Source organism: Malus sylvestris, chromosome 5, assembly GCF_916048215.2.
Source record: "Malus sylvestris chromosome 5, drMalSylv7.2, whole genome shotgun sequence".
NCBI classification, from domain to species: domain Eukaryota; kingdom Viridiplantae; phylum Streptophyta; class Magnoliopsida; order Rosales; family Rosaceae; genus Malus; species Malus sylvestris.
In genome coordinates, this window is record NC_062264.1 from 7,571,226 (window position 1) to 7,594,364 (window position 23,139).

General features: G+C 37.6%; 1 protein-coding gene and 1 long non-coding RNA gene across 2 annotated transcripts; both read left to right on the forward strand.

The window, feature by feature from the left end:
- Nucleotides 1-423: 423 nt before the first annotated feature.
- Nucleotides 424-8,996, forward strand: LOC126622122 (uncharacterized). The gene is made up of 2 exons (XR_007623339.1): nt 424-667; nt 8,539-8,996. It is a non-coding gene; the product is annotated as an uncharacterized LOC126622122 (long non-coding RNA).
- A 7,595-nt stretch (nt 8,997-16,591) lies between these two features.
- Nucleotides 16,592-21,206, forward strand: LOC126622103 (ABC transporter G family member 1-like). The gene is made up of 8 exons (XM_050290759.1): nt 16,592-17,036; nt 18,592-18,671; nt 18,893-19,363; nt 19,471-19,557; nt 19,644-19,763; nt 19,892-20,086; nt 20,182-20,268; nt 20,353-21,206. The coding sequence occupies exons 1-8, from the start codon at nt 16,679-16,681 to the stop codon at nt 21,037-21,039; spliced, it is 2,085 nt and encodes a 694-aa protein (XP_050146716.1). The 5' UTR covers nt 16,592-16,678; the 3' UTR covers nt 21,040-21,206.
- The last annotated feature ends 1,933 nt before the right edge of the window (nt 21,207-23,139 follow it).

Below are 23,139 nucleotides of genomic sequence, written 5' to 3' on the forward strand. Positions count from 1 at the left end.
CGACACAAATGGTTTCGTTGCCGTCTCCCTTATCTCACCTCCTTCGCCATTCTTATCATTTTTCCACCTACCTCAACTTGCTGTAGTTAACGAGACACAAGAGTTTTATAGCAGTTGAACCCGTCCAGCTCCATCTCGAACTGTGGCGGAGTCCTCCAGCTCTGCTTCTTCACACGAGCCTGAGGTGAGGACTCCATATTTCCCTCTTGCTTGGCTATACTGGTCATGTTACTTGATGGAATTGCCGCAGTGCTCTTTAGCTGTTGTGTTCTTCAATCATGATATGTTGCTTTTAATTTTTGGTGCAAAGCTTAAAAGAGATTGTGAAAAACTGCGCTCAGGTCCTCCCCAACGAAGTTGTCAATGGACTCCTCGCCCAAGGTCCTCCGCCTATTTCTCTCTCCTCACTTTGACTCTCTAAAATTTCAGATTTATTTCTCTAATTTTTTTAACTTGAAGTTTTTGGTTTTTTCTATTTTAGGCCAAATGAAAAAAAAAATAGAATTGGGCTGAGGCATAGTTGTATTAATGAATCCCTAATTCTAATAAATTCCAATTTCTCAACCCTAATATGATTTTGGTTCTGGGTACTTTCTCTCACTCTACAAATTTGAGCAGTAAAGCACAAATCTTTGTGTTCTTCACTTCAGCCAGTTTCGTATTGCAGGTACATCCACTTTCTATCTATCCTTTTTTTTTTTTTTGGTAAAGTGATTAGAGTTAACTCCGCCTGTGTAAGTTTATCTCACATTGCCGGTCCCAAGCCCGAATAAAGGAGAAGGGGGAGGGCGTCAGGTAGTCGACAGCCGGCACTCCATGGTTACGTCGAATCCTTATGAAAATGAATCTAGAACGAAATCGTGCTAAAGCTAGGGCGTCACCCGTAAGTGGCGCGCTGTGTGGCCCGAGCACAGTGATAAATGAGCAAGGGTCGCTGTATCTCCATCGGCACCCGGATGCAGTGTTAAATGAGCAAGGGGGCCATAGAAACTTCTTTTCGAACGACTCCACTCAAAGTTGTTTGGGAGCATATGCTTCTATCAACTTTACACGGGACACACAAAAGAAGTACTTTGATCCTATTAGACGGGGGAGGGTGAAGAAGCTAGGACAGAAGGGTAAAGTTCAAGAAAGCAGAATGCGTTTAGGAACGTGGAATATAGGAACCTTAACGGGAAAATCTATTGAAGTAGTGGAAGTTATGGTGAGGAGAAGGATAAATATTATGTGCCTACAAGAAACTAAGTGGGTTGGTCGTAAGGTAAAGGATCTAGAAAACGCAGGGTTTAAACTTTGGTATTCGGGCACAAATAGAACGAGAAACGGTGTTGGCATCATCGTGGACAAGACCTTGACACAAGATGTTGTAGATGTCAAGAGGGTAGGAGATAGAATCATGGCAATCAAGATTGTAATAGGACAAGAACGTATCAATGTGATTAGTGCGTACGCACCTCAAGTAGGGTTGGATACGAGTTCAAAGGAGAAATTTTGGGAAGACCTTGGAGACTTGGTGCAAGGAATTGCTCAGACGGAGAAGTTATTTATAGGATGAGATTTAAATGGACACGTGGGCAGGGAGACAGGCAACTATGGAGGTTTTCATGGTGGCCATGGTTTTGGGGAGAGAAACGAGGATGGGGAAGCTATCTTGGATTTTGCAATGGCATATGATCTTTTCTTAGCCAACACCTTCTTTAAGAAGAGAGAAGAACATGTGATCACCTACAAGAGTGGGTCGTCAAAAACACAAATAGATTTTCTTCTAATGAGGAAAGGGGATCGTATAACTTGTAAGGATTGCAAAGTTATACCGGGAGAGAGCTTGGTTAATCAACATCGCTTGTTGGTGATGGATGTACATATCAAAAGAGTGAGAAAAAAAAAAACAAGACTTGGAAGTGCCCAAGGACTAGATGGTGGAATCTAAAAGAAGAAAAACAAGCCATTTTCAAAGAGAAAGTAATCACCCAGTGTGTGTGGGATAGAGAGGGGGAAGCTAGCCAAAGGTGGGATTCCATGGCTAGTTGTATCCGAAAAGTAGCAAAAGAGGTATTAGGAGAGTCCAAGGGCTTTGCTCCACACCAGAAGGAATCTTGGTGGTGGAATGAGGAGGTACAAACAAAGGTGAAGGCTAAGAAGGAATGTTGTAAAGCCTTATACAAGGATAGGACCGATGAAAATGGTGAAAGGTATAGAAAAGCAAAGCAAGAGGCGAAGAAAGCTATGAGAGAAGCTAAGTTAGTGGCTTATGACGATATGTATAAGCGACTAGATACCAAAGAAGGAGAGTTGGATATCTATAAACTAGCTAGAGCAAGGGAAAAGAAGACAAGGGACCTAAACCAAGTGAGGTGTATCAAGGATGAGGATGGAAAGGTTCTTGCTACAGAGAACGCGGTCAAAGACAGATGGAGAGGTTATTTTCATAATCTTTTCAATGAAGGACATGAAATGAGTGCTTCTTTAGGGGAGTTGAGTAACTCAGAAGAGTGTAGAAACTACTCCTTTTATCGTCGAATCAGGAAGGAAGAAGTGGTTGTAGCTTTGAAGAAGATGAAGCATAAAAAAACAGTGGGCCCAGATGATATACCGATCGAAGTGTGGAAAGTCTTGGGAGAGACAGGTCTAGCATGGCTCACTGACCTTTTCAATAGGATTTTGAAAACAAAGAAGATGCCAAATGAGTGGCGAAAGAGCACTTTAGTGCCTATCTACAAGAATAAGGGCGACGTACAAAATTGCATGAACTATAGGGGTATTAAGCTAATGAGTCATACAATGAAGCTCTGGGAGAGAGTCATTGAACATAGATTGAGGCAAGAGACACGGGTTTCGGACAACCAATTCGGGTTCATGCCAGGGCGCTCAACCATGGAGGCAATCTATCTCTTATGAAGATTGATGGAAAGATATAGAGATGGGGAAAAGGATTTACACATGGTCTTTATAGATTTGGAAAAAGCGTATGATATGGTCCCAAGAGACATTCTTTGGAGGATTTTAGAGAAGAAAGGAGTACGAGTAGCATATATCCAAGCTATAAAGGATATGTATGAAGGAGCAAAGACTGCCGTAAGAACTCATGAAGGACAAACCGAAAACTTTCTCATAACTGTAGGATTACATCAAGGCTCATCCTTAAGTCCTTACCTTTTTGCGTTGGTAATGGATGAGTTAACAGGACATATTCAAGATGATATTCCTTGGTGTATGCTTTTCACAGACGATATAGTGTTGATAGATGAAACTCAGGAATGTGTAAATGCAAAGCTTAACCTTTGGAGAGAAGTGTTGGAATCTAAAGGTCTTATCCTAAGCCGATCAAAGACAGAATATATGGAGTGCAAGTTCAGTGCAAATGGAGGCCAAAACGAGTTAGGGGTGAGGATCGGAGATCAAGAAATACCAAAGAGCGACCGTTTTCGTTACCTAGGATCTATCTTGCAAAATAACGGAGAATTAGATGGAGATCTAAACCATAGAATACAAGCTGGATGGATGAAGTGGAAGAGTGCATCCGGCATGTTGTGTGACCGTCGTATGCCACTGAAGCTCAAGGGAAAATTTTATAGGACGGCAATAAGGTCGGCGATGCTGTATGGCACAGAATGTTGGGCTGTGAAGCATCAACACGTACACAAAATGGGTGTAGCGAAGATGAGGATGCTTCGTTGGATGTGTGGGCACACGAGAAAGGATAAGATTAGGAATGAGGATATCCGGGGTAAAGTAGGAGTAGCCGAAATTGAAGGAAATATGAGAGAAAATCGGTTACGGTGGTTTGGATATGTGCAAAGAAGGCCTACTGACGCTCCGATTAGAAGATGCGACTATGAGACAGAGGTTCAGGGCCGAAGGGGTAGAGGAAGACCTAGGAAAACTTTGGAAGAGACTCTAAGAAAAGACTTAGAGTACTTAGATCTAACGGATGACATGACACAGGACCGAGCACAATGGCGTTTTAAGATTCATATAGCCGACCCCACTCAGTGACTTGGATTTCCCAAGTCTCCAACTGAGAAGTTTTCCTCACTCGGGAAATTAAGGGAACACTACCTCAACCTACATGCTCCACTCACAAAGCTTCAACATAGCTTCAACAAAAGAAAAATTCAAAGAACTTAGCGAAGAAGGCTTTGGTGTATTTAACACAATACGTTGAAATGAAGCAAAGCTTATTTATTGATATCCCCGATAAGTTACAAATATGTACATATACATGAGTCAAAATAAACAAACAAGATTGAGCCTTCACAAAGGTTGCTTAGGAGAAGTCTCAGCAGTCGGTAGAGCCCCAGAAAGAGAAGGCACTAGAGGGGGATCATTTGGAGCTTCATTACGCGGTACAGCCCCAGAAGACGAAGGCAATAAATGCCTTTGGAACAAACCCACAAACCTCTGATGATCAAGTAAAACCTAACCATCAGATTCCTTCATCTGGTCAAGCTTCCTCTTCATGTTTGTAGCATAGTCATGTGCAAGCCGGTGCAACTGTTTATTCTCATGCTTGAGCCCTCTAATCTCCTGTTTGAGACTCATCACTTCAGCTGCCAATGATTCAACTTGGCGGGTTCGAGCAAATAGGCGTTGGGCCATATTAGACACAGAACCTGCACACTGAACACTGAGAGCCAGAGAATCCTTAACAGCCAACTCATCAGACCGTTTGGAAAGTAGTCTGTTATCTTTGGGAGTGAGAAGGTTCCTGGCCACCACCGCAGCGGTCATATCATTCTTCATCACGGAATCCCCAACGGTAAGAGGACCAGTAGGGGAGACGAAGGATGGGCGCCATATGTTGTCTGGAGAAGGCGTGGCTGCCTCTTCAACAAGGTTCAAGTCAAAACGACGGTCGGAGGGGCCAGACATTTTCAAATGTGTTGAAGAGAAGAGGTCGGACAAATCAAGATCTTATAAGTGCAAGAATGGAGCTTCTACTGGTGGAGATTCAAGTGTGCTTTGGAACTTAATGCCAGCCTCTATAAAAATCTGCACTCGACGGAGCTTCAGAAATCGAAGAGGTGCCTGCTCAGAAATCGAATAGGCTTTTACTTTCTCAAAAGCTGGGCTGCTCAGAGACCACGAGGGTCGATCTCAGAAATCGAAGAGGCGTTTGCTTTCTCAAAAGCTGGGCTGCTCAAAGACCACGAAGGCCGATCTCAGAAATCGAAGAGGCGCTTGCTTTTTCAAAAGCTGGGCTGCTCAGAGACCACGAGGGCCGATCTCAGAAATCGAAGAGGCACCTACTTTTTCAACCTTGTCAGCACCTGTCACACGCACACTCAGCTTTGCGGAAATTACGGGCATTCTGTCGAAGATTTCTGGTGAAGTAGAAAGCATATGAATTTTACTGTTCAATCACCCACTTTCCACACGCAACATTAACTCATGGGTACCACAAATAACTTTGCCAAAGTTCTCTGACAAAGTTGAGACACGTGAAGCTTGCAGCTCCCACTACATCGCTCTGACCAAGAAGGGTAAAAGAATAGCAAAGAAACAGCACTAACAAAGTTTAGACACATAAATTTTGAAGGTCTAGCTACCATATTATTACCCACAAGGGTAAAGGAACAGTACCACTGCTGGATAATTGGAAAGTCCATGTGTGTCAACCTCTGTGCTCCGTGGCAAGGTAGACTAGCAAACATTCCCAACCTTTACTCACATTCGAGAAAACACTCCCAACAAGATTGCTTGCTCCAAAATCGAAGAGGCACCGCCCTCCGAATCTCGAGAGCCAGACTCCCAACATGATTACTTTCTCAAAACTCGTAGAGACACTGCTCTCCGAATCTCGAGAGCCAGACCCCCAGCAGGATTGCTTTCTCAAAAATCGAAGAGGCATCGTTCTTCGAATCTCGAGAGCCAGATCCCCGACAGGATTGCTTGTTCGAAAACCGAAGAGGCACCACTTTCTCAACTTCGAGAGCCAGACCTTCTTGGATAAAGCTTGTCTGTAATCTTCACACGCAACATCAGCTTTCCAGATACCACAGACCATTTTTTCAAAGTGCTCTGACAGAGTTAAAACATGTGAAGCTGGCAGCTCCCACTACCGTGCTATGACCAAGCAGGGTAAAGGAATAGCATTACTACTTGTTGTTAGGGAGACTTCTATATATGTCGACCTCCATCCCCAACGAACAGGCAGACCTGCAAAAATGCTCAACCCTTCCTCATATCTGAGAGGGCACTCCCAACGAAGCCTTTCGAAATATTCAGCTTTCTTTCCCCCCGATAATACCTCTGCAAACAAGCTATACTAGAGCAAGAATATCTCATATCATCAGGGTTAAAAGCAAGAGTATCCCATATCATGCTTTTTCCCTGTCTTTTCCTTTGGCCTTGTTCTTACCTGCAAGACAAGGAGAAAGAGAGCAATCAGTCAGCACTTGGAATCAAGCTTTCAGTCAGGAACTGACTGCCTGGAACCCCTTACCTGATTACTTACCTGGCATTGCTCTCGAGTACTCATCTTCAACATCTTATGCTTCCAGGAAAGATACCGTATTTGCCTGAGGAACAGATAGGGCAAGTGAGAAGGATACAAGGAAGCATGTGGAGACAAGCGTAACAGCACACGTGCCGATACATCCACTATTTTGTCAAAAGCAAAAGTATCCCATATCAGCAGGGTCGAACGTACTCTAGATTTGATGGACTTGTTTTGACCCTCAAATTCTTCAGTCGGCCTTATACTCTGGAGGAAACCAGAAAACCCTCCAGCCCAGTTCAAGAATAAGCCCGTGGAAAGTTACTTCTTCAAAAGCAAAAGTATCTCATATCATCTCTTCTCATTTTTCTTCTCTTTATCCTTCATGCTGCCTGCAAGATAGGGAGAATGAGAACAATCAGCCGGAACTCGAAATCAAACTTCTGATATGGGACTGATTGCTTGGAGCTCTGATTGCTTACCTTGTCTGTCACCTCTTTCAGCAGATCCCCTAGCTCGGCGACTTGGGGGACTCCTACTACATAGTTTGTATCGCGCTTGACCAAGCCTGAAACTACAAGTAAGCTTCAAGTGAAATTGATACATTACCTTGTGCATCTCCACCAGTTAAAGATACCACCCCTGGATGGAGGAAGAGTACTTCCAGAGAAGATGCCACATCTACCTATGAGACAGATAAGGCAAGTGAAGACAATACCACACTTCGGTACTTAGAAGTTTCGTGATTATGAGATCATTCTCCCACAATATTTCCTAATGTCATTTGTACTAAATCATTCATTTGTACTCACTAAAGGAGAGCTTGAACCTATGTACTTGTGTTAACCCTTCACAATTAATGAGAACTCCTATATTCCGTGGACGTAGCCAATCTGGGTGAACCACGTACATCTTGTGTTTGCTTTCCTGTCTCTATCCATTTATATACTTATCCACACTAATGACCGGAGCAATCTAGCGAAAATCACAAAAAGCGACCGTTTTCGCTACCTAGGATCTATCTTGCAAAAGAAAGGAGAATTAGATGGAGATCTCAACCATAGAATACAAGCTGGATGGAGGAAGTGGAAGAGTGCATCCGGCGTGTTGTGGGACCGTCGTAGGCCACTGAAGCTCAAGGGAAAATTTTATAGGACAGCAATAAGGCCAGCGATGCTGTATGGCACAGAATGTTGGGCGGTGAAGCATAAACACGTACACAAAATGGGTGTAGCGGAGATGAGGATGCTTCGTGGGATGTGTGGGCACACGAGAAAGGATAAGATTGGGAATGAGGATATCCGAGGTAAAGTAGGAGTAGCCGAAATTGAAGGAAAGATGAGAGAAAATCGGTTACGGTGGTTTGGACATGTGCAAAGAAGGCCTACTGACGCTCCGGTTCGAAGATGTGACTACGGGACAAAGGTTCATGGCCGAAGGGGTAGAGGAAGACCTAGGAAAACTTTGGAAGAGACCCTAAGAAAAGACTTAGAGTACTTGGATCTAACGGAGGACATGACACAAAACCGAGCGCAATGGCGTTCTAGGATTCATATAGCCGACCCCACTTAGTGGGAAAAGGCTTTGTTGTTGTTGTTGTTGTTGTTGTTGTTGTTGTTGTTGTTGTTGTTGTTGTGGTAAAGTGATTAGAGTTGTTTCGGTTATAATTGTGTTAAAATTTTAGTTAGGATTGAAATTATTGATTGCCCAGCTTTTGCTATGTGGAATTGGAGGTGGGCTTTGTGTTAAAAGTCAAGAATTTGTGTGCAATAATAGGGATTGAGTTACAAAGTTGTGTGCTTTGTGCATCAATTGGTGAATGAATTTGATTGGTTTTGTTTTTTGGGATTGAAATTTGAAACAAAATATTCATGCTTTTGTGACTTACGTAGGTGAATGAATTTGATTGGTTTTGTGTGCCTACGATGTTAAAGAAAAGCCGAAACAAAACGAAACGAAAATGAAAATTAACAAGAGTGATCGAGCAATGATGAATAAACTTAACAGCATCGGTCACCCTGAGTAGCGTGAACTCGAATCATACTTACTGACCTTTTCTTTTTATGTTGAATTTTATTTTATTTTATTTTATGATTTAGGGTCAGATTTGAATGGGGGAGTTGCTGCGGTTATAGAAGAGCTTCATCATGGTGATGCTGGTACAAGAAAAATGGATGCTTGGGGTACTTTGCAGGGCCAATCAAAACGACCCAGTTGTTCAGAAGCAGGCAATCATTTTTTTCCCTCTCTATACGAGATGGCCACATCGAAACCCATCAACCACCAAAGCCACCCCTGACCAGGTTGTCGACTCGAACATGAGAAAAGAATTGTGCAGGTTCACTTAAAACCTTAATATTTGATGTTCTCATTCCTGAGAGAACCGATATTCACTTAAAACCTCTATAATTTTAGTTTTATTTTAGTTGGGGATAGAACATGTAAAATTCTAGTTGTTTTTATATATAATGGTTGTGAATATCTTTGTAAATTGTAATATTATAGATGCTTGTGGTTGTGGGCTGTTTTAATTTTAAGAAAAAATAATTTTTTGTTTGGCCTCAATCTCAATTTGTAGGTGATTTTGGTTTTTAATTTTTTTTTTTAAATAGTTGATATATTGGGCACAATAACAATAAATGTGCTAACATGGGTGACAGCAGTCATCTGACAATTTTGTCAGAACTCGGCAAAAAATGACCTTTATTTGTGCTTACACTTTTCAGCACAACATACATTATTGTATCCTTTTAGCAATGGTGACGCCCATAGAGACCACAGACATTAAGATAGTAGCTGCATTGTTGCTATTGGTCTATGAGCACATATGTTGATGCTCTTTGGCCTCAAATGGCACAGATAATTTATTGTGTGCAATGACCATTTTTTATGTAGTGTTTTGAAATGATCATCGTTTCATATTTGATCAATATGTAGCTAATTTCTAATATAAATCAGTTTAAGAATTTGATGTCGTAAAACTTTACCTATACTGTATAAATCCACTAAACTTTATTCTTACATATGTATACTTCAAAGTAAACTCTTGCTGGGCTTTTGCTTGATAATAAATGGTGACTATGTGATGTTTTCAATTTGTGTCCTTTTTTTCTGACAAGGCTTTTTACTACGTGGACTCCAATTGGTGAATATCACTTCTATCTTGATATAATTTATTTTGATACCCGATGGAATGAGAATTTTGCTGCTTAAGACAAAGAATGGTAAATTAATTTCTCTATAAACATAAATGCATGTAAATAGGAAAAAAAACATTTTGTGTATAAATTTTTTCTAACTTTTTGAATGTAAATAATATTAATCTTCTACCACGCAATTTTTCAATCTTTCAAACATAATCTTTCATATAATTTTTAATTTGCAGTAATGCGCGGGCATCATTTTCTAGTTTTATCAATTTCAAGGACTGAATGTAATGAAACTTTTAATTCAAGGCCAAAGTTACAATTCAATCACAGTTTAGGGACCATTCCTCGAATTTTTTTTTGGAAATTAAAATGTAGCTTTCCAGAAAATCTTAGAAAAGTCACCATCGCTTCTCAGCAATTAGTTTCGTCTCTATTTTCTTCTTCCATTCACTTCTCTCTTTCAGTCCAACTCCCACTTCCAGCTAAATGACTAATCAAGGGAATCAAAGCCTGTCGTTGCAAAATACTAAGGTACGAAGAATTCGTTGCGCAACATTTTGGTGCCAATTCTCCCGTTCCTAGTGTTTTTTCTCAGCTTTTGCGTGAAGAACATTTGGTTTCATCGTGCAAAAAATACCCTAATTTCATCGTGCAAATGTCCATTGCATGACGAAATTTAGTGTGTCGTGTAAAGTTTAGTCGCGCAAATAATTTTTTCACTAGTGATTAACTCAATCAAAGAGGAAGCAAGAAACAAAAACTTTATAATAAGCATGAAGTAAAAATGGGTATTTTTGTGGAAATCACTTCCACATCTCTGCATGCATGCATGCCGATATTTAAAAAAATTAGAAATAAAAATAATTGGGACTAGTTGTGGGGTTCAAATCTGCAGGAACTTTAACAATGGGAACTATATATTTTCAAGTTGCACTTCATACATTATTCTTGGAGAATGTTAGCCAAATAAAAAATGTCTGATGATTCTAATTGAGCTCAAGAAGATTGATGAACACTATATACTACGAAATATTGAAATTTCGTCATGACAATCAAATGAATAAATGTTTTGGATTGAAATGAATTTTTGAAAAAATATTCTATAAAAGGCGGTTTAAAATTTAAAATATTTAGATCATTAAAGTTCGATGTAAAATGAACACTACAACTGGTTTATTTTTTACGACAAAGTGGGGGTCGCTTTAGAGAGAGAATCTGTGCATGCATGTCCAATAATTTATGATGGCTTGCTCGACTTTCTCCAAACAAGGGCCCCGGCCCTGTCCTCCTCTTCGCATGATTTTTTCATATACGACAATTCATGCAAGCAGTCGTTTTAAGTTAAATGGTAAACATAAAACGCCGTCGTTTCAAGGGTTATGGTTCGGTTTCCGAACTCTTAAGACCGAAACCGAACCAATAGAATTCGGTTAGGATTTCTTAATTTGGTTCCTTTTTCTTCTTTTTTTTCCAATTTTTTAGTTTCGATTCGGTATGGATAGAATTGTTTTCGATTTTTTTATTTATTTAACCCACCCCTATATAAATTAAATACCTGATTGTGTTCAATTAATGTTTTGCTCATTCATGCATCCACATCCAGGGCCGGCCCAGGCCCAGTGCAGGAGGAGCGACCGTTCAGGGCCTAAAAAAATTAGGGGCACCAAAATTATTAGGGCGGTATATTTATATATATTTTTATAAGAGTATAAATTTATAAAATTTGATTCAAAAACATAAAAATTTAACTAGAAGTGGTGGTTTGTCATTTGAAAATAATAAGGAGGTCTTGGGTTCAAAACACCATGTGTGCTTATTTACTTTCCTTTTTTTTACAAATTTCTTTTTGTAAGAGTATAAATTTAGAAAATTTGGTTAAAGGATCAAGAAGTTTAATTAGAAACAATGATTTTTGTTGTTTAAAATTAACAAGAGGTCCTAAGTTCGAAATGCTATGTGCATGTTTATTCTTTTCAATTTTTACAAATTTTTGTTTGGTTGGTAATTTATTTTTAGTTACTATCTAGTAGCTATGTGGGTTGTTATTTTTAAATATTCGTTTTAATTCAAGTCTAATCTTCAACAAAGAATAATACGTAGACCAAATTTGCAAATTATATGACGTGTCATCAAAATGTTTAATTTAGTGCCCATTCATTAATAATACATATCAATTAAAGACTCGAAAACATCATTATTTTTTAGTCCCATATTGACAAGGTTAGTAATAAGAAAAAAACACCTCACGATTTATTCAAAAACATATTCAAAGTTCAAATGGAAAACAAAACTCATCATCTATCTACTTGTAAGCCCGAAGTTTTTTTGTTTCCCTCTCTCAATACAAAATAAATTAGTCTTTCTGTGTTTTTAAATTATTGAGTTTGAAGTGTTTTTCTAAGTATAATTTTTTCGATATCTTATGTATGAAAATAAATAATTTTCTTACATAAAGTTATGGCACTTTTTTTTACATCGCCCCGGGCCTCAAAAATCTCTAGACCGGCCCTGTCCACATCACAAAACAGATGAGAGATTTTTTATTGTAATCGGAATATGGGATGATACATTATGTGTCACTAAACAAATTATAGAATATGTTTACTAAACAAATTATATAAAAATACGTAATGTATCATCTATGTTCTGATCATAATACCAAATTTCTCAAAACATACAATGTATATTGACAACAACGTTTGCTCATTCATGCATTCGCACACAATCACATCAAGAATAAAAAGATGTACAGTGAAAACGTGACCAGAAAACTGTTACTATTTAAAATATGTGGCTCCAGAACGTTCTCATTAATTTGATGGAACAAGGTACCAACCACAAATATAAAACAAGAGCATTGACTAGTATTTACATGCAGATGCACTACTATTTAACAAACAAAACGAGTGGACGAACTATCGTCGTCCTTTTGCATCTGTTATAGTTTTAGCACTGCTCCCCAATTTTCTGTTTTTTGGGTCAAAGGTAAAATTCATTACCAACATGAGAAGTACAACAAAGGCTCAAAACGATATAAACACAGCAAAATAAAAAGGATTACAACTCACATAAAACAAAGGCCAAGACCATCCTTGGAGCCCAGCACAAACAACCAAACCACATAGAAAACCCTAGACAACTAGGCTTCCTGAAGCTGCAAACAACGTCGCCGCCGTCAGAGAACCCCATAACGCTTGTCACGATTGACCACCCTCCACGATCACTTGAGATCAGACCATCAAGAACCCAGAATTGATGAAGACAAATGTCACATCATCATCCAAAGACCAGCACTGGAATAGAAACACGCAGACTAGAAAGAACCCACGAACTCCAAATTTAAGTCGAAATGGAGACATACAATTTGGATCCTTAGACGGATTCTAACTCCAAACAAGTTAAATTTTAACCTATAAATATGTGAAAAAAAAAGAAAAAAAACTTGAATTTAATTTTTGTACCTCTTCATAATTACAAAGAAAAATGTAGGCTCTTGCAGATTAAATCTTTTTCAGTACAACGATATTTGGGGTGAGGGATAGAACTATATTAAACTCGTTATTCATGAGAATTGAATATAAGGTAATCTACATACAATTGAGGATGAATACAACCACATTAGTGATGAAATTTTTTTTTTCCTTGTTCAAGTTTGTTATATATAGAGATAAACACTATAAATCAATTGTTAGCAAAATTTTATTTACAGGAATAGCAAAATAGGGAAGACAAAAAAAAGTTACAACAACGTTAAAATCTCATTGAAACGTGATCAATAAACTATTAGTATTTTAATCCCATTATGAACTTGAAACATTAGTGCATAATGAGATTATAATTAACGTTTTAACACTTTTCGCGACGAAGCAAAGTTTGTCGCGTAAACATTAGCACACCGAAAGCTTCGTCGCAAACATGTTGTCACGTAAAGCTCATGAAGAAAGCGTTTGCAGGACTGGCATTTGTTGCGCAAGAGCTCTTGGCAACAAAGAAGACATTCATCGAATATATATATTGTTGGAAAATTTAATATTATTTTTATTATATTAAATTAATTAATTGAATGGAAATTAGAAGTGATGCATTTTGGTAGAAATATATGTCTATCGTAATGAGTAGTAGCTTTTGAGTTTTGATGAATGGTTACATGATTTCCAAAAAGATATCTCAAATTCTATAAATAGGGAAGCCCCCTATAAACATAAAATAACTTTTCATTGTTTTGAATAATCATACATAGAGTTCACTAAATATTAGAGAGTCTCATTAAGTCCTTATGAGAGGTTTTCAACACAATCGTGGTTCATTGAGCCTTGTGATTTAAGATGCTACTATTACAAAGACATGGTTGTTGTATCTTGGGAGACAAGCGCTGATCAACTATGAGCACCGTAGTGAGACGTAAACTTGTCTTAAAGACAAAGTGTCTAACACTTACCTCGACCGTATTTCCAAGTTTTTCTAATTCATTATGTCATGTTCATTTAACATTAATTATTAATGTGCATGCATTATTTTGATATAGAGTAAACTGTCGGTTTACCCCCTGAACTTTCACCTCACTTTCGATTTCCCCCCTGAACTTTTCCATTGGAAAATTAAGGACTCAAACTAATTTTTTTAGCCAATTTGCCCCCTACCGTTAGTTTTTCATATATTCCATCCATATTTCCGTTAAGTGAGACCATGTGCACAACATGTGAGGGTAGTTAAGTCATTTCACTCTTAAAAATGATTAAAAAACTAAAAATAATAAAAAAAGCAAAACTTTCCCTCTATTTTTTCCCGCTAATTCCTATCCTCGATTTTATTTTTCCCTCTCATTCCTATGCATGAGAAATGACATATGGTGTTATTGTCTACCATTTTTATTTTCTCTAACAAATTAATAATTTGACAAATGCTAATGATGCTATTGTCTCCAAAGCAGTGCATTAATATAAGAAACCCTAGTCTTTTTTATGGACATGTTTCTTATATTAATGCACTGCTTTGGAGACAATAACACCATAAGCATTTGTCAAATTATTAATTTGTTAGAGAAAATAAAAATGGTAGTACATGCTTCAAAAAAAAGATTAACTTAGCTACTTATGAAGACAATAACACCATATGTTATTTCTCATGCATAGGAATGAGAGGGAAAATTAAAATTGAGGATAGGAATTAGTGGGAAAAAATAGAGGGAAAATTATTATTATTATTTATTTTCAGTTTTTAAACATTTTTAAATTGAAATGACTTAACTATCCTCACATGTTATGCACATGGTCTCACTTAACGGAAATATGGATGGAATATATGAAAAACTAACGGTAGGGGGCAAATTGGCTAAAAAAATTAGTTTGAGTCCTTAATTTTCCAATAGAAAAGTTCAGGGGGGAAATCGAAAGTGAGGTGAAAGTTCAGGGGGTAAACCGACAGTTTACCCTTTTGATATATAATTGCATGCATTATTTATTAATTTTTCATGTTATTTAATATATCAATTAGATCCTACTTTTTTAACATATACATAAAAACGAAGCCTGTCGTTGCCCAGATATCAAGGGTACGAAGTACTGTCGTTGCGCTGACTTTTTGGTCATGATAAAGCGTGGTTAGGTAAGACAAATGAATAGCCTCGATACCTAAATTTACGGTGCCCCGCCGCCTGCACTCAAATGTCTCTTCGCTCACCAAATATAGGTAAGAATTTTGTGGGATGCCGGTTCGTCGGTGTTCGGGGGAAGGCTGTGGTCTGTAGGTTATAGGTTAGGGTCGGCTAGGGAATGGGAATTGGGGGTTGGAACTGGGAGGTTTGGAAAGATTTTTTAATATAACCGGAACACAGGATGATACATCATATATCATTATACAAATAGTAAGGTATATGTGTTAAAAAATTAATAACTTAAAAAATAAAATTTCTCACCACTTATATAAAAACAATTAAGAATGTTGCACGACGAAACGCTTCATCACATAATGTTTTTAATAATTTTTTTGATCAAAACGTTTTCGCGCAACCATACCCTAATATTGTCACGCAAATGTCCATTGCGGGAGAAAATTTGGTGCATCGCGTAAAGTTTGGCAACACAAATAATTTTTTCTACTAGTGATTGAATAAATTAAAGAGGAAGCTAGCAACATTTACATTATAACAAGCATGGGCGTGAAGTGAAAATTTGGTATTTGTGAAAATCACTTCCACATCTCTGCATGCATGTGCCCATTTTTTTTTTAAAAAAAAATTGGTACTAGTCATGTGGGGCTGAATTCTGCATGAATTTTAATGATTCCAAGTGTCTATTTTTTAAGTTGTATTTCATATATTATTCTTGTAAAATATTAGTTAAATTAAAAATATTTTATGTATCTAATTAAGTTTAAAATAATACTATATACTATGAAATATTGAAATTCCATCATGACATTAAATAGATAAGTTTTTCCGATTGAAATAGATAAATATCCGGCCAAACTTTGATGATTTAAAAAATAAAATATTTAGATCATCAAAGTTTGATATAGAATGGACTCTCCAACTGGACTCTATTTTTTTATAACAAAATAGGGGTTGCTTTAGAGTTTAGACAGAGAGTCCGTGCATGAATGTCCAATAATTTGGGAGGTTTATATCATTTTTGTTTTTATCCTAAGGCCTATGTATTTGAGGTCATGCGCGATTTTCTCCACACGAGGGCCCCAGCCCTGTCCTCTTCTTCCCATGTTTTTTTTCATGATAAAAATTTGAATGGACAAGAATTGTCTTCCTTCCTTATTCTCATGTTCCTTCATGTTTTCTTATTTGTGTGATCACGATTAAATCACATCAATATTTATATTACTATTCATTTTTTTCTTATTATTTTTATAAAAAATTAATATAAAATGTTAATCTGGCTTAACCGTGACCACACAAAACAGAAGGGCACAAATAAGGAGGGCAGACAATCCTTGTCCAATTTGAAGCGCACGTTACGTCCATTTTTAAGATTCTTTAAATACAGGGAATCCTTAACCATTTCCCCAACACAAACTCACCCTAAAATCTCTCCTCTCTCTCTCTCTCTCTCTCTCTGACATAGAACTTGCCGATATCCATATGGCTTCTACTATTAATTTTAATGTCCACCACAAAGCTACTGAGCATGAATATGGTTCAGCAGCACTGGAGGTTGAAACAGAAGTTAATAATATTGATCTAGCAGTACTGCGAAGAGCTGGCGGAGGAGGAGGTGCCGGAGTCCAAAACAACCACCATGCAAAGATATTGGAGGAGGGTGTTTTGCTGACATGGGAAGACTTGTGGGTGACAGTAGTTTCCAAGAAAAATAACAGTACTGGTAGCAGCAGCAGATCAATCCTGCAAGGTCTAACCGGTTATGCCAAGCCTGGGGAGCTCTTGGCTATAATGGGCCCTTCTGGCTGTGGCAAGTCCACTCTTCTTGATGCTTTAGGAGGTAATAATCGATATCCTCCTTAATAATTCTTTCCAATTCCCACTCTACGAAATATAGTTTCAGCATGGTTTAACGATTGCATGCAGGTATAGAGATCAGTATGTCAAAACCGGTATTATTATACAAATAGTAGGAAATATGTGTTAGAGGGTTAGTAATTTAAAAAATAAAATTTCTCACCGCTTATATAAAAACACGTAATGTACCACCCATATTCCGGTCGCAGTAAAATATTTCTCTAATATGTGGATGTTATTTTTTGGTTGTCAAATCAAACAATATTTAATAAACCTTGTGAAGAATATAGAATCTGGTGTCGGAGAATTAACAAAATAAAACAAATATAAAGGACAGTTTTGTATTTAATTGTCAAGATTTTTGAGTTAAACTAGTGGCCGATACTATATCGATATTGTTTTGATTTAATTAATATTCTATTAAGTTTAACAAATATTGAGTTTTATTACAAAATACATTTTTATTATTAAATTCATATAATTATATTAAGTTGTATATACTTTTGTCAGACTCTTGATGTTGAATTTTCGACACATCCTCTCATGTAAATTCAAATTTTATTAATAGAATTTCAAATTGTCTTGCCTATATCACTTTAGTTGCACTTGTGACCTACTATGTTTCATGTGCCAAGTTCTGTTCCTAAAGCCGCGGGAATAGGATCTTATCTGGTTTTCTTTGTGAGAATTTTGAGAATTACTTTATCTTGTTCGTTCATCGTATATCATATGATCATAAATTTTTTTAAATATTTTTAATTTAAAATTAAACACAAATAATATTTGATAAAAATTGATTGTACACTATATAATAAACAAACACAATAAATTAATTTATTACAAAGAGGATCAGAAGAGAATCTCATCCAAAGCTGCCAATGATTCATAGACATGACAATTAAGACCTGTACCAAAATTGTGTGGTTGCATGATTGAAGATATATATATGTCATTTTACCAAAAAAGAAGATATATATGTCATATTTTTACCTAAAAAAGAAGATATATATGTCATATGATGTTAATTAATTGAAAAATGCTAGATTGAAGAGGAGTTTCTCCTGTCCTCAATTTGTTTAGTGGTTAATTAACAAAATTTTATATTTATAATCGGAATTATTAATATTATAAATATTTCTGCTAAAATCATTTTTTATAAAATCTTTTAAATCAAGATTGTTTAGTCAATCAATGGAAGCAAATATAAAGACAATTCTGAATTTTTTTATTGAATTTGTCCATCTGTTCCTATGCAGTCCAATGATTAAACGGTCTCATATTTTATTGATTTCTTGCAAATATGGTCTTTACAAAGTGTTTTATCATGTAAACTGCTTTGGTCATAATAAGTGTGAATTAGGTTTCGTAAAATTAGCCATGTTATGACTTAAGGATGAAACATTCTCATCCATTGAGGAGCCAAGTTAATTCCTATTTAACTAGTTGGACTGCTGAGTTCTTAACCAAGTATATTAAAGATCAAATCAACCCTATGTGCAAAGGCACTCTAACTTACAAGTAATGTTAATACACTGCAGGGAGACTGAATTCAAACACTAGGCAAACAGGGAAGATCCTAATCAATGGGCATAAACAAGCACTGACTTATGGAACTTCGGTGAGTGTGACTTCAATAATACGTATATTGAATACTACATGTGTTTGTGTTTTAACTGTTAGATTTAATTCACAATTATTTAAATCTTCTATTTTCAATCTTAGTCATTCATTTTCGTATATCATTAAATGATATGCAATGTCTTGAAGAAATTTTCCTTAATTTTTCACTTTTATTTCCTTATTTTTTAATAAATCACATCTACTTACCTGCGGACACAGGCATATGTCACACAAGATGATACTTTAATGACGACATTAACCGTTAAAGAAGCAGTATATTACTCTGCTCAGCTGCAACTGCCAGACTCCATGACCAAGTCAGAGAAGAAAGAGAGAGCAGAAGTTACAATTAGAGAGATGGGCTTGCAGGATGCCATGAACACAAGGATTGGAGGTTGGGGAGTTAAAGGCCTTAGTGGTGGCCAAAAGAGAAGAGTTAGCATTTGCTTTGAGCTTCTCACACGGCCTAAACTTCTATTCCTCGACGAACCGACAAGCGGCCTTGACAGTGCAGCTTCTTATTATGTCATGAGCAGAATTGCAAATCTTGATAAAGGTGATGGAACTCCAAGGACTATTGTTACATCCATCCATCAGCCTAGCTCTGAAGTCTTTCAACTTTTCGATAGTCTTTTTCTGCTGTCTTCTGGAAGAACTGTTTATTTTGGTCCTGCTTCTGCAGCAAATCAGGTGAGACTAGCTCCATGTATATTAGTTGGCTTATTTTCTAATTAAGTTCAGAAAAAACCTGAGTTATTTGTTGTTAACTATGTACTGCTGTTCTTAATTGATTGCAGTTTTTCACTTTAACTGGTTTCCCATGCCCAACTCTCCAAAATCCATCGGATCACTTCCTTAAGACCATAAACAAAGATTTTGAGCAGGTACGAAAATCTCTTTGGAAACGGAAAGTCACATGATATGTCGATAAACCTTTAGAAATCTAATCGAACTTTGTAACACATCGCAGGACATTGAGCAAGGCGTAACCACACCAGCAGAAATAGCAATTGATACTCTAATAAGATCCTATAAAGAATCTGAAAACTTTCAGCATGTTCAAAGACAAGTAGCTGAACTGTGTAAACAGGTAAACTAGTAAACAAATTCATAGAAGTAATTATGCACATACCTTTTTTAAAATACTCTTAATTTGCAATAGTGACCCCATGATCAATGGGGGAAACATCGACTAACCTTAATTGACATGAAATTTAGGACTTGGGTGAAAAATTGGAGAAGAGAAACCGTGCTGGCTTTCTTACACAATGTCTCGTACTTACAAAAAGATCATTCGTGAACATGCATAGAGATCGAGGCTACTATTGGTTGCGCCTGGCTATATACATCTCCATCGCTCTAGGCCTCGGTACCGTCTATCATGAGCTTGGACATGGTTATAGATCTATTCAGGTGAGTGAGAGAGAGATCTTTTTTGCACTACAAATAAAAGGAAATTATGTCCCCTTAGTAGACGGTTAATTTGAACTTAAATTCATATGTTGCAGGCAAGAGGCTCGCTGCTCATGTTCATATCTACTTTTCTAACTTTCATGGCCATTGGTGGATTCCCTTCCTTTGTGGAAGACATGAAGGTAAATTAATTTAGAATACTACATTAGCAATTGATGTTATAAATTAGTGTTCCTAAACTCTACTTTCTGATGTTGTAAATACAGGTATTTGAAAGAGAAAGACTAAACGGGCACTACGGTGTCTGTGCATTTGCTTTTGGCAACACATTTTCTTCTGTTCCTTTCTTGGTAATGATTTCGGTAATTCCCGGGGCAATAGTTTATTACCTTGCTGGACTTCAAACCGGATTCGAACACTTTGTTTTCTTTTCTTGTGTGTTATTTGCTTGCATGATGTTGGTTGAGAGTCTTATGATGATAGTTGCTAGTATTGTGCCCAATTACCTAATGGGGATAATAGCTGGTGCTGGAATTCAAGGGCTTATGATGTTGTCTGGTGGATTTTTCCAATTACCAAGTGATATTCCAGGACCGGTGTGGAAGTACCCAATGTACCACATTGCCTTCCACAAGTACGCATACCAGGGATTGTTCAAAAATGAATTCAAAGGAACAATGTTTCCGGCAAGTGAAGCCGGAGGGCCGTTCACCCTCAGCGGCGAGCAAATTTTGAGAGAGAGATGGCAAGTGGAAATGGGATATTCTAAGTGGGTGAATGTTGCTGTGTTGTTAGGGATGGTAGTTCTATATCGAATTCTGTTCTTGGTTATCATCAAGACTACAGAGAAAGTGAAGACTATTAAAACAGCTCTTCTGTCAACGCCTCCTAAGCGAAGCATGCAAGTATTGGCCAATCCCTCCTCTACCCCCGTGCATGGAGAGAACCACTAGCATAATGTCATATGAAGGTGTGTTGAGTAGAGAGATAGGTACTTCAATCAGTAGTGGATTGAAATTGGGAATACTAAAGTTGTACCATCGGAAGAACTTACCACAATGTTTCTCATTTCCTCGTGTAATATAACCTTATGTAATAAAGTTTTATTTTCAAGTTTTAAGATTGATCTGAAATGATTTGGTGAAGGTTCCGATCCTTTTCATCGTTGTTTCTCTCTAGTTGTACGTATAAACCAAATCAAGTCGACTTTATGTTTTCATGCAACCTCATAAAAATTGACACTAATTATCGTTTTTATGTGATAAAAATGTATTTCAATTTTTGGGATTGTTTCAAATTTATTTTTTGTAGGTTTCGATCCGAAGAGAAATTTTTCTAGGTGACGGGTACAGTTGCTGAGCTGGAATTCCCCTCCACTTATATGTTGCCACATATCCCACTAAACCTACTTTTGTTTACTAGAAGTCAGTTAAATAAAATTAAAAACAAAAAAACTTGTTGAAGGCATAAAGTCTCCAGACTCCCCACCCCCAACGGCAACTCACTGTCGACCTACGACGACGACAGATGGTGCAAAATATTTCTCATACAAATTCAAAGCATCTGTTTTTCGCAAAACCCAGAAGACAAAGGAGCGAAAACCCAGACGACAGATGGCGACAACTCACTCCAAATTCGAAGCATCTGTTTTTCGCAAAACCCAGAAGACTCCTAGCTGGGTTGATGCCATTTCCAGTGATGCGGATGGTGGCCAAGTGCAATAAGAACACGGCGAACCCAACACGCAATGGAGTAAAAATCTGATCCAAACCCATTAAAATTCACCACAAATTAATCAAAAAACCAAATCAAACCCCAACAAAAACAATCAAAATCACAAGTTTTATCTAAGATAGGAAAACAAAACATGAAGAGATGATGGAAAAGGAAGGAATGGGGTCGGGCGTAATAGAAGATGATGTGAGGAATCTGGGTTCTTCTTTTATTTATCAAGAAAAAGATGAATCTGGGTTGTTTATTTAATTAATTTGAATTCTATTCTAAAAATGAATAATAGGTGTCATAAGTTATCTTAGGTGTCAGATGTTAATAGGTGGTACTCCAGCTCAGCAACTATACCCGTCACTTAGAAAAATTTCTCCACATTGTCAGGATTGACACTAATGCTTAACAGAAGATGATGGGAGGAATCTGGGTTCTTCTTTTATTTATCAAGAAAAAGATGAATCTGGGTTCTTTATTTAATTAATTTGAATTCTATTCTAAAAATGAATAATAGGTGTCATAAGTTATCTTAGGTGTCAGATGTTAATAGATGGTACTCCAGCTCAGCAACTATACCCGTCACTTAGAAAAATTTCTCCACATTGTTAGGATTGACACTAATGCTTCTTTTATTCACACTTGCCATTGCTATTTTTTGGTTAAAAACTAACCACAAGCGCTCCTCCCTATGCAATGAAATGCATTTGAAATTTTGGGATTGATCCGAAATCATTTGGTGTGGGTTTCGATCCACTTCGTCAATGTTTCTCTTTAGTTTTGCATAGAAGCATATCAAGTTGACTTCATGTTAGCCTTATGTGATCATACAGTTAAAACACAAAGAATAGAAGAACGATAATTAAGTTAACTTTATGCCAGCTGAGCATCAAGGAGCAAGGTCTAAAAGCCTAGACACATGCAGCTCAGGCGTTGGCCTTCCCACGCACGAGCACAACGCTCCGCAGGTTAACCCGCTTTAGTGCCTACGTTCGTGCACCCAACCCGAACCACTCTAGACAAATCAGATCCAAAACTGGTTCAGCTGAACCACTGGTCGACAACCGAATTAGTTCCGGTTTAGGCTAGATTGACCAATCCATCAACGGCCTAGACTAGGCATCTAGGTGCTACAGCTCAGCCTGCAGCCTTGCAGGCCTACAATGAAGTCGAGCAAGCCCCAGCAAGCAAGGGCAGAAGGCCAGGTGGAAAACTAGGTCCATAAGGCACAAGCTTAGCATGCAGCGGCTCCAGCCTAAACCAAGGAAGTACTTGTTGTAGCTCGGGCAACCCAATCCCACTTTCCGATAACTCTAACCCAAGACCAAATG

Excerpts from the sequence above, each read along its gene's own strand:
- LOC126622103 (XM_050290759.1), top strand. The coding sequence starts at position 16,679 with ATGGCTTCTACTATTAATTTTAATGTCCACCACAAAGCTACTGAGCAT. Across the intron at positions 19,558-19,643 it reads TAAACAAAGATTTTGAGCAG|GACATTGAGCAAGGCGTAAC; the intron begins GTACGAAAATCT and ends AACACATCGCAG. Across the intron at positions 19,764-19,891 it reads TAGCTGAACTGTGTAAACAG|GACTTGGGTGAAAAATTGGA; the intron begins GTAAACTAGTAA and ends CATGAAATTTAG.